The sequence below is a fragment of the Populus euphratica genome, unplaced genomic scaffold (genome assembly GCF_000495115.2).
Source record: "Populus euphratica unplaced genomic scaffold, PopEup_1.0 scaffold54.1, whole genome shotgun sequence".
Lineage (NCBI taxonomy): Eukaryota > Viridiplantae > Streptophyta > Magnoliopsida > Malpighiales > Salicaceae > Populus > Populus euphratica.
In genome coordinates this window covers 507,130-519,137 of record NW_011499910.1, presented here as the reverse complement: position 1 = coordinate 519,137, position 12,008 = coordinate 507,130, and the positions used below count along the sequence as shown (strand labels likewise).

General features: G+C 31.8%; 2 protein-coding genes and 1 long non-coding RNA gene across 3 annotated transcripts; 1 reads left to right on the top strand and 2 right to left on the bottom strand.

The window, feature by feature from the left end:
• Positions 1 to 373: 373 nt before the first annotated feature.
• LOC105133852 (uncharacterized) lies at positions 374 to 2,318 on the bottom strand. Its single transcript, XM_011037981.1, has 2 exons — positions 681 to 2,318; positions 374 to 507 (listed from the first exon to the last, which is right to left on the bottom strand). The coding sequence occupies exon 1, from the start codon at positions 2,081 to 2,083 to the stop codon at positions 1,148 to 1,150; it is 936 nt and encodes a 311-aa protein (XP_011036283.1). The 5' UTR covers positions 2,084 to 2,318; the 3' UTR covers positions 374 to 507; positions 681 to 1,147.
• A 1,574-nt stretch (positions 2,319 to 3,892) lies between these two features.
• Positions 3,893 to 6,250, bottom strand: LOC105133850 (probable S-adenosylmethionine-dependent methyltransferase At5g37970). The gene is made up of 3 exons (XM_011037980.1): positions 6,108 to 6,250; positions 4,688 to 5,350; positions 3,893 to 4,373 (listed from the first exon to the last, which is right to left on the bottom strand). Exons 1-3 carry the CDS (start codon positions 6,195 to 6,197, stop codon positions 4,032 to 4,034), a joined length of 1,095 nt encoding a protein of 364 aa, XP_011036282.1. The 5' UTR covers positions 6,198 to 6,250; the 3' UTR covers positions 3,893 to 4,031.
• Positions 6,251 to 9,029: 2,779 nt separating this feature from the next.
• On the top strand, positions 9,030 to 9,689 carry LOC105133849 (uncharacterized). Its single transcript, XR_843881.1, has 2 exons — positions 9,030 to 9,468; positions 9,517 to 9,689. It is a non-coding gene; the product is annotated as an uncharacterized LOC105133849 (long non-coding RNA).
• Positions 9,690 to 12,008: the final 2,319 nt, after the last annotated feature.

The following is a 12,008-nucleotide window of genomic DNA, read 5'->3' as shown; positions in this document are numbered from 1 at the left end:
GAAGAGTTTTAATGGTGGATGTAAATTGATTAACAATAACGGAATAAAACATAACAAAGGTAGAGAACAAATCTGACTTGTTTACTAAAGGAAAAATCCAGCAATATCTGGTACATTCATTAACAAAGATTGTGTAGTATCGATAACCATCAACCAATATACAAGGTGCAGGACCCCATAAATCAGTATGTATAGTTTTGAAAGGAATTACAAACTTACTGACATGCTGTGGAAAATGTAGTTTACTAAATTTCCCTTCAAGACATGCATGACACATTATAGGTGAGGTAGTTTTGGGAACATGCATATTAGCTTTATGTAACATCATAGAGACAATGTTATTTGTAGGATGACATAACCTATGATGCAACAGATTGGACTGAACAAGTTGACCAAGAAAACCTAAGCTGGATATGGCTGCTGGGAATTTGAAAGTGAGAAGGAGTGGATAGGATACAATCCATTACTGCACAACCCCCTGTAAATGATCTTCCCTGTGACTTTGTCCTGAATCCAAAAACAGAAGGCATCAAATATAAGCCAACAATTATTGTCAAGGCAAAGTCGATGGACTGACAAGAGATTCTGAGTGAGTTGAGGAACACAAAGCACATAATTCAATTTAATTGGAGAAAGTGATGAAGTAATGGTAGAATGACTAATATGAGACACTGTCAAACCTTCACCATTGGCAGTATGAATCATGTCATTTGTTGGATATGGTGAGGCCAGCGACAGATTGCCCAAATCAGTTGTCATCGATCAGCCACACTTGTGAAGAACCTGAAAAACATGAGGATGGAGAGGCAGAGTTAAGCCCCGTGTGCATGGCTTGCATATGGGGTTGTTGGGTTGCTCTGTGTTGTGCTGATGTGACTGATACATGTTGAGAAGGAGCTGGAGACGAATTATACTGCAAGTTCTGTGGTGGCAAATGATAATAAGGCTGTGGAGAATAAGAAGCATTGGTGTGCACCCCAATGTAATTAGGACCCTTATCATTATAGAAGCAATACCAGGTGGAATGATTACTTCTTCCACAAATGTGACATTTTGTATGTTGAGGAGACGAATTTCCACAAAATGGGGCAGTGTGGCCCTCAAAGTTGCATAATTGACAAATTGGAAGCATTGATGCAGGAGCAGTTCAAAATTGCTGACTAGGAGATGAACCAAGAATTCCTGAATTAGAGTTGGGAAACACGTGTGGCAGGGGAGAAAATGCTGGTCTAGAAGCATAAAATCTAGATCCCTGAGTGAAGCGGCCTCTACCCCTGTTCTTATTCCCATTATAGGATTGAAAGCCTCTATTATTCACTTGAGATTGACCATGATTTACAGAGAAACTTTGTGATTGAAAAGGAGCCCCTCGTGTGGAACCTGTATTGGCAGCCATAGCTGTTATAAGAGGATTATGAACTGAAGTGTCAACAATCACTTCTTCTGCAAGTAACTGCGATCTAAAGTCTTTTAATGAGATCACACTTTCACGCCCTCTAATAACACATCTGAAGGTGTTACATTCAGCAGGTAGACCATTCAAAGCAAGAATAACAATATCTTCATCTGCAAAGAAGAAACCAGCAGCAGAAAGGTAGTCCCTAGCCTCTTTAATTTGATGAAGGTACTGTGAAATTGAATCTGACCCCTTTTTAATTGTTTGCAGATTGGATTTCATCTGAAAAATGCTAGTCCTAGATACAGTAGAGAATTGTTCCTTCAACTTAGTCCACAAATCCTTAGAACTTATACTACCAATTGCACAGGACATAACAATAGGTGATAATGTGGCAGTGATCAATTGCATAATAGCTCGGTCATGCATCTTCCATACTATATACTCATTAGTAGGGGAAGAAGAAGTAATACCAGATTCATCAGAGTATGAGTCATGTTGAGGTGGACAAGGGAGCAAACCATCAACATACCCCATAATTCCATTGCTTTCAAGCAATAGTTGTAGCTGAAAGTTTCGATTGAGGTAGTTCGAATCATCAAGTTTGACATTAATTGATGTAGAAATAGAGGGAATAAGGGCTATAATTGGAGATTGAAGTAGTTGAAGTTGTGAAGCAGTCACCATCGTGATTCTTGGATTAATCTGTGATTGAGACAATATACCAAACACTTATTGTGCACAATTCAGAAAAATTACCAATCAAGAAATGAAGATTAACACGAAGCACTAGAAACTTCAAATGTAAGCAGAACTGCAGAGCAAGAACAGAATTGAAGTAGAAGTAACAGAGAAAGCGGAAGCAACAGAGGATCAAGAATTTCAAGCATGAGCAACAATGAGCTCTGATACCATGTTAATCTTTATAAAACAGAGACTACAAGCTTGTATATTACTGTAATCAGATAGAGAGAAAATAGAAAGAAGTGAAGAGACTAAATGAATTCCTTGTGTTTTTTCAACCTAACTTTATTCACACAAGATAATTGCTTATATAGTTGTAGTTAACAAACTAACAACTTTCAACTAACAAACTAACTGCCTGTTATATTATGATTATGACAAGTGCTACAATCTAAAGTAATATACTCTAACATAGTATTCTCTTGTCTAAAGAGGTCATCAGCTACTAAGTTCTCCCATCCTGCTCGAAACTCAACCACAGAGTCATATTCAATCAATTTGGATAACTATTTCTGATGTGTGGGTATTCCAACCCAATAACTATTTCTGATGTGTGGGTGTTTCAATCCACTGCTCTAATAAATATTTAAAGCTCTGTTGATCTTTCTTAACCTTAAAGGCATTAAGTCCACCCTTAACTTGTGACCCGTTATCTATAGTCTAACCCCTCTATATACATCATTGATATCAACATTTTCTTATAGAGGCGTAATATCAATTACTCCCATAGTTGTTCTCCTAGGCAACATATACAAGTGATTCACAATCTGATGCGATACAAAAGAATGGCTTGCTCTTATATCAAACAAAGCATAAACTTGCTTAGATTCTGACTATAATATACCTGTCATAACATCTGGTGCAACTCTTATATTCTCCTGAATTATATGATATATCTTACCCTGAGTTCTCTCCTCTTAAAACCTGGGTTGGCCTCTATCGAATCATGGTTATTGCACTTTTGCTTCTATAATATTTTGATTCAAGTTTGAACTGGCAGAAGCAAAGTGCAATTAAGATAAATTGTGTTCACACTTTTATCCAAAACAACACATAAGCCTGGCGGCATCAGACTTCGTAGGTCACACAACCTGTGTTTTTGGTTCTCAATTTCTACAAATGTATTGTTATTTTACGTCGGCATAAAAAAATTTATATAGTCCAATGGTAAGGAATTGTTAAAGTTTATCTCATGGAATGAGTTCGCATCTTTGTAACATAGGTTCAAACCTGTCTTGAAAGAGACATGCAACACACCATTCAACCACCCTCTTGTGTCGGTATGGAGTCCGTCATTAAAGATGTGTGCATATAACACAGACACGTAACATACATGCACAACACAGACAATTTTATCTTGGCAGTTGGCAAATAAAAATGAAATTGCAGGAAGCTAAGGATTGCAATTTAACAGAAAAATCTTGCACACTATCAGAAATATCAGGTCCTCAGACAACATTTAATTATTAAAAACATTATATAAACAGATCGAACATGTTATTAAACCAGAGAACATGTAGCAACCTCGCTTTAATACCAACGTTGGAAGTGTACCTTTTTTTTTAAGAGTCCCTTCTCAGAATACGTTCTCTTATCTTCCGGTTATTTTCTATTTATGTTAATAAATAAATTTATAAAGACGAAAAGTTAAAGTTATTTCCAGGATATAACTCTTCATCATTTTTCTTTTATATTATATTAGTCATATAAATAATATTAATATTAATATGAATTGGATTGACCCATCATTTTTTCCTTCACAGATATTGTAAAACACCCCTCAAGTTTCTGTGCTTAATACATGATGAGAATCAGTCAAGCTGGTCTTTATTCCTGAGAGCAATTAAAAAGCAGAAATTTTAAAGGAAGCGTCCAACGACTGCAAAACGCATCACTTGCGTTTCAAAACAACAAAAAGTTGAACTTTCTTGCTTGGCAGCACATGGTGAGGAAACTCCTCAAATTTTTTAGCGTATCGGTTAAACAATTCATCAATTATTTCACTTCCAAAGTGTTGAATGAGCATTCTCTCCATGCCAGCTCTTACGTGCATCACGATTGCCTTCCCCATGCTGGAGGCGTTACTCATTGATGCGTGGACTCCTGGACTTGTCAGCTCCATTTTTTCAATGTCAAAGCATCCATTCTTCTGTACAAGCTCCATCATCTCCTCGAGAGATGGTACATACATTGGCAAGTTAAAAGAGTCCACTTGAGCTTCGCTTATCTTCCCCTGCAGCAGATATTAGTAAATGTATATTTGTCATTTGTGTTGCTCCCCATATAATTAATATGATGGCAGAATTGTAAGAGAAGACATCACATGGAGGCACTTAATATTATGTAAAAAAAGGATAGACAATATACTTATTAATTTCTAGCAATGCTAATTTTATGGAAAGCTTCCTTCTTAAATAAAACAATACAACGCTTGAATTTCTAGGACTCGATACATAAGATGGACTCAATGCATAAATTTTTTTAGATATTATATCACAAAGGATATTTTCGAAGATATGTATTTTGCACTTTAATTATTTGACGCACCTCTTTTACCAAATCCAGCAAGCTGGACTCCAAAAGCTCAAACATGGCCCCTGTAAATGTTTGGGAATAAGGGATCCCTGTTGGGTTGGCTGGGAAGATCATCACTGCCATCCCTCCAGACACCATCTCTTTTGCTCTAGCATCTAAAAAGATCTCTATGCCCTTAGCATATTGGGTAGCATAAGCATTTACCACTTCATCTGGGGCATTAATGTAGTGAATCCGCCCCTTGTTCCATGATGGAGAGTTCTTGTCTAGTATCTCTTCGGGCGCCTTGGAGAGGATATGGAGTGCAATAGAAGAATAAAAAAAATGAATAGAACCCTCAGGAAACAATCGGCCATGGAAAGACCCTGGCACGCCCGCTGCAAAGTATTGCCTATTGGGAGGGAGAGAGGAGAACAGCGTGTTGAAATCATTTGATGTTAGATCGTTAAAGAATACTTGGAATTCAGGCTTTTCATTAATGTTGAGGTATTGTGCTTGATACTTCCTTTCTATAGATTCTATTATATTTTGTATTGCTAAGAAGGTATTTGGTCCAACCGAACATCCAGCATCTACAATACGTATAGTCTTTGAGGTAGAAAGCAGAATTTTCAGGTCAAGCTTCTCAGCAATTGCCTCGCCAATTTTTCCCTTTGAAGCATTTATATCATGTCCCTGCAAATTTCAAAGCAAAATAAGATTACATGTTATAGTTGTTAAATAACATCCTGATTAAAAAAAACTGATATTATAATAATTTTTTTTATATTATTTTCTAATACACTTTATTAAATACAAAAATTTTAAACTTTAAACTTTCAGAAGCCCATCACTATTAGCTGTGCAGTTTAAACTTTTAACTGCTTCATGCCAAAAAACTTGGACTATTGGAAGAGATTTCAAAAATAATTTTAAATTTCTCTTTAATAATAGCTAATGGTGAATGATTTAAAATATACCATGATAAAATAGCACACACTCTTGACCTAATAATAGAGATCATGAACTCGAATAGAAATTCATCTATCCTTCTTCTTTTTTAAATTTAAGGAAATTATATTTTTAAAAAGTATATTTTACAGGTCTAGTTAAATGAATAAAATTTTGACTGCGCTCAGATTTTTATAAAAAATACATGATTTAAATTTAAATTTTCTGTGCATATCTCAAATTCTTTGCTGTTACATCATACTTTTTAAGGACATTACATAAAAAATCATTCACAAATAAGTAGGTATGTGTATTTGTTATTAATGTTTCACCCCATAAAAATTGATCAATCAACAATTAAGTGAAGCATTAAATAGTCTAGTGATACCCAAAGGTATATAATCTATAGTTTTATTATGGACTATAGTGACTAAACCTGAAACCTGAATGCTAAGTGCATTGAATAAATTACTTCTAATATATCCGATATTTTCTAAATCACCTGCAAAAAGGAGTTTTTGGCGTAACCAAATCTGCCATCTCCACCATTCATTGCATACAACTCCGGCGTTGTGGTAGCGCTGGCCCCCATCTTCAATTCTCTGTCTATAATGTAGTAACTTGTAATGAGTTTTATGCTATGGCGACGGCTATTGGTTTCCTTATATAGGATTTTTTGTGGGCACAGGTAGGCTGGAAGTGAATATATAAATTTAATAGATAAAATTTTGGAAGTCAACTTTCATTATAATTAGTTGCAGGAAACGTTGATGAATGCTTGAGCCCCACAGGAAATGGAGTGCATCCTCCGTATTTATGAAGAGGAAGACAACAAAAGTCGTTGAATATATTTCGAGATAGTGTGATTTTTTATTATGTTTTAAAGTATTTTTTGTGTTGAAATATATTAAAATAATATTTTATTAATTTTAAAAAAAATATTTTGAAAATTAAAATAATTTAAAACATTAATATTTAATAAAAAAAATTAATTTTGTCAGAACGCGGTTTCCAAACATTCTGACATGCATTAAATCGCCAACTTCTCCATGCGCGTTCTGTATTAAAATTCAATAATTGATGCTAGGTTTTATGGCTCAACCAAGTAAACTTAGAGCAATTAATGTTATGAAATTTGAGGCAAAGATCAAGTGAAATTGGTCCCCGACTTTGAGTATATTGCGAGATCCTACCCTTCTATGTTCATTAATTGTTCAGTTTTTACAAGTAGGTGGAGAATTTGTGACATTAAAATAGTATGTAAGGGTGTAATAATGGTAGTTTTTTAAAGTTTTTTTCTAAAAACAATTATTAAAATAATATTTTTTTATTTTTAAAAAAATTATTTTTAATATTAGCATATTAAAATAATTTAAAAACATAAAAAAATAAATCTAATAAAAAAATTTAAAAATTTAAAAATATAGTTTGCATCACATTTTTAAATGGTGACTAAAATGATTTGTGTTAGTGCATGATCACAAGATTATAAAATGCCCAATAAAGTGTGGCTCCGGAGGTCTAATCTTTTTAATTTTTCTTTTTTCTTCATTTGTTTTTTTTTTCTCTCCTCTTCTTTGTTTTCACGAAAAATAATGATTAAATCAATTAGAATATTAAAAAAGAAACTTGTTCAATTCGGTTTTAATTGTATAATATAAAAATATTTAACCCCAACTGAATCTAATCAATTAAATAAAAAAAGTTACTATCAATAAAAAATGAAGATTTGCTAACCCTAGTTACCACCACTGGAGGACCCGCTCCTCTCGTCTCTCCCTCTCTTGAGATTTAGAAAATAGAAACACATCGATCAAAATAGTTTATGTTTCCGTCTTCACCTAGAAACACAGAGAAAGAAGCCCGCTCTGGTTGGATTTCAGCTGTCATAATAAAACAAAGAGCCAAACAACCCTACTCCTTTGATTTGAAAAAAAAAAACTTAATTTATTTTGGTAGCTCCTTTGAATTAATTGTTTTTCTTTTCACCAACTTTTTTTTAATAATAAATAAATACAAAAAAATTGAAAATTTTTTTTTACGAAACAAATAGGTCCTTAAAAAATAATCTCTTAGACTTTTTTTTTTCATTTTTATTTACAGCTCCTTCATTCGTTTCTTCTCTTTACCAAACTCTATCATCCTTCTCTATATGCTCTAATTTTGAAATGGTGTCAGGATATCAAAGTAAAACTTTACATGCAAAATAATTGAAACTAGTTTTTCAATTAACGTAATTAAACTTAATTTTAATTAATCTAGTTTACTAATCAACCTCCAAAACTAGTTTTTCCAGCGGTCAACCTTCCAGCTTCTCAAGAGTTTTGAATTAATCCCTCCGGTATGTTTCTCTAAGGAAAACTACCTAAAGAAGGGCTTGCATAAATTTCGAAGTACTTGAATCCTTCATCTCCACCAGTATAACAGATCAAAATTTCATTTCCACCATTCCCCATTAATCACTTCCTAGTTGAATTGATCGGTCCTGGTAAGGTTCATAGTAGTTAGCCAGGTTAGAAGTGACACCATGAATAATTTTGGTAATTGCTTAAGAGTAATATAAAATTATTATTATTATTAGGGTTTCACACAAAATTATAAATTTCTCAATTAAGATGTTTATTTTCATAATTTTATATTTTTATTTATTTTAATTTGGATTGTATAAGACAATGGTACATTTGTGTAGGTTTTACACTAGAAGAGTTTTCACTCTGAAATGAAAAATAATAATATAAAATTATTTTTTAGGATTCCTCCTTAAACTTTTTAAACATTTGATTTGATTTGAGACGTTTTTTTTTAACAATAGTTCACTAATAAAATTAATTTTTCAACCTATACTTTTTTAGAGTATTTTAGACTTTTTCCATATTAATTTTAATTTTAGCTTTATTATTTTACTTGATTTATTGTTTTATAGTTATTTATTTACCGATGTTTAGGGTATTTAAACCTATTGTTTTAGATTTTATGAGACTTTTACAAAATAAAACTATAAACTTTTACAGCTTTGATTGTGTTTTATCTGGTCTTAGGGTTTAGACATGTGTGTTAAACTCAACTTTCTCTGCGTCAATAAGATAAGTACAAGATGATCAACTCTATCTACAGTACAGTGAATACACAACCAGCTAGGATATCAAACTCTTTTCTCTCTATCTTTGGAGCTGTTGTCGTTACCCTTGAATGGATTATCTTCATCAACTGATAATTGCTAACCATTAATGTCAACCTTTTATCCTCAAACACAAAATCCATCTCAAAGTTTGAACTTCGAATTTTGACTGCTTTTTTAGATTTTTTTCCGCTTCCTAAGTCACAAATCAAGTTCTTGGCAACGAACTTGCTACTGAACTTCCAACTCCAACAATTCTCACAGTTGGCAAGTTGACTTCAAAAGCCTTGAGACAGTAAATAAAAGCAAGTGTACAACAGGGCAGTATTTATTTGCTATTAGTTGTAACAAGAGGAGACTGGGGAGTATTTCAAATGTTCAAAAATATGCTTTCTTGAAAAAACTTCCACGCTAACCAATGCCTTGTTTTGTACAAAAAGTCCTCCATTCTTTGTATAAATGGAAGACAAACACAGGAGGTGTTACTACATCAGTTTAATAAAAACTTAGGTAGCAATGGAAGCTCGTTTCTATGTTCTTGCTATTGTGCTGGTCTTGGCAGTTTTTGCTCCCGCAGCAATGACTTGTCATGGCAGAGATATCTCCATCCATAATTTCTACAAAATAGAGAATTCAAGAATGGTCTTACAAAGACGTATCCCAGATGGTGATTCTCCTTACTATCGGAGGAGAGGAAGCACTGCCGCGACCAGGGTATCACCTCCGGTGGCCAGCAGGGAAAAAGGTCAAGGGTTACCACCAAAATCACCTCCGGTGGCCAGCAGGTCAGCAGGTCAAGGGTTACCACCAAATTCACCTCCTGGAGTCATACACTGAGATCAGCTTATGTTGTGTTTTATTCCTCCCCATTTTGTAGTGTTTTCGTTGTATCTAAGTTGAATAACATGGGGCCTCTGAGATTTACCTCTAGTTTTTCTTCCTGAATTTATACTCCATTTGTTGTTCCGATTTGCTGGTCTAGAGCCTGCAGTTTATGTGCATGAGGAAATTCAAGTTTTCAAATCCATGCAAGAACAATAATAGTTATCGTCATCTCATTTAAATTTATTAAAACATCATCGTCTTAATTTACTCCAATGGATTGGTCTACTAGTTAGTTATAAAGGTATAATTTCTTTCGTGACTTACCATGTTCAAATTTTGGGAGCCAATACACAAGGAATTAATTTATTAAATTTCATCAAATTAAATTAATATGAAGGATGTGTTTTTAAGATCATATAAAGAAATAAAAAAACACTTAACTCAAAATTGAATTTCAACAGGATTACAGTGGTACCATTTTTGAAGCAAATACATTATTCCAAAATATGAATATATTAACGAGGATATTTTCAGATTTGTATTCATTTTCTTCATAAGTTTTTATTTTTTTGGTTGTAATCTGGGAAACGCCCCAAAAACTTAAATTAAACGTGAAATAATAATTTGTTAAACCGTCTGTGTGAAGTTGGCCTCCCAATCACTAGCAAGTAATTTCCTAGCTTTGCTTATCAAAGTATAGTTTACATTCGGTTTTATAAAATCTTTTGTTATGAACTGATCTACTGCGAAGTCTGATTCAAGAATAAGTACTTTGAATCCTAGAAACCACGCGAGCTCTAGAACAGTAATATATTGTGTTAATAGCAAAACTTCAATTTCAAATATCGTTTCACAGTTTGCAAGATCACTTCTGCTCCATTCGTTATTTACATTTTTTAAAAAGATTTAAAATTTTTTTTTCATTTGGTTCAAATTAATATTTTTTATATTTTTTTATTATTTTAATAAAAATTTATTTTTTCATTTAGTTCAAATTAATATTTTTTTATATTTTTTTATTATTTTAATATATGGATATCAAAAATAATTTTTAAAAAATAAAAATAAAATATTTTAATATATTTTTAAATAAATAATATTTTAAAAATAATCATAACCACGTTCCTTGGAAGCCTCGAAACAATAAATAAAGGCAAGTGTACAAGGGGAGTATATTTATCTATATAAGTTTGGTGGGAAGGAAAAAGAATTAATACTATTTCAATATTTCCACACTACAAATACAATGATCATTTTTAGTTAGCTCCTCAGACTTAAATTTAAATAATTAAAAGAGAACTGGATTCGTTTAAAACCAAACACTCATAGTTCTAAATAATAATAATAATAATAAACAATTTGTCAGCACATGCATTGTTGACAAAACTTCAAAAAATAATAATAAAATAAGAATCCTCTTAGTTTATTAGATACGAGGACTTGACTTTGCTACTTGTTCGATGGGTAAGTAAAGGAGTTTGTATTCAAAGATCAATAAAATTTGTTCTTACCCGAGTTGTATTAAAAATTAAAAAGGAATTAACAGGCATGTTTATAATTGTTTCTAGGAAAGTCTTCAACGTTTTCAACATTTACTGACGGGCTTAAAGATGACTATCCTTCATTTACAAACTTATCATCAGTAATATTTATTATTATGGATAGATTTACAGATTAAAAAAAAATATCCCTAACAAAATGATTATATATAATTTCATTGATAATTTTTTAATATTATTGATGGAATAATACTGTGGGTGATTAAATAGTGACATAATAATATTTATAGTAATTTTTTTTTAACTTTTTAAATTATATAACAAACTTAATTTATTGGGTCAATAATATTTTAAAAATATTTCATAAATAAAATCTATTAAACAAAGTATAAAATAATTAAAATAAATTAAATTAAAATTAAAATTAAAATCAAATACTTAATTATTATAAATTTAAAAATTTATAAGTTTAAATACAATTTATTTAAAATATTTATAAATTCAAATACAATTTATCTAAAATAAAAAAGTAAGAGGAGAAAGAAGATAAGAAGACATATCTTTGCAAGGACCATGAGACCAATAAACCTATTTTATATCTAATTGAACTCTCAAATTCAAACCATCAAATTTAATAAAATTTTATGAGTTTAATAAAATTTTAATTTTAATAAAATCAGTAAAATATAGTTAATTAGTCAAATCATCGATAAAGATCGGCAATCACTCTAAATATCAAATAGTTAAATTATTCTTGGTACGTGGAAAATTTGATTTCTTGTTGTTTGGTTAAATTAAATTTTAATTTTAATAAAATCAATAAAATATAGTTAATTAGTCAAACCATCGATAAAGATCGGTAATCACTCTAAATATCAAATAGTAAAATTATTCTTGGTATGTGGAAAATTTGATTTCTTGTTGTTTGGTAAAATGACAAGTGAATTTACGCCTGTCCAAT

Excerpts from the sequence above, each read along its gene's own strand:
- LOC105133852 (XM_011037981.1), bottom strand. The coding sequence starts at position 2,083 with ATGGTGACTGCTTCACAACTTCAACTACTTCAATCTCCAATTATAGCC.
- LOC105133850 (XM_011037980.1), bottom strand. The coding sequence starts at position 6,197 with ATGGGGGCCAGCGCTACCACAACGCCGGAGTTGTATGCAATGAATGGT. Across the intron at positions 5,351-6,107 it reads CCAAAAACTCCTTTTTGCAG|GGACATGATATAAATGCTTC; the intron begins GTGATTTAGAAA and ends TGAAATTTGCAG. Across the intron at positions 4,374-4,687 it reads TGCTGGATTTGGTAAAAGAG|GGGAAGATAAGCGAAGCTCA; the intron begins GTGCGTCAAATA and ends TATCTGCTGCAG.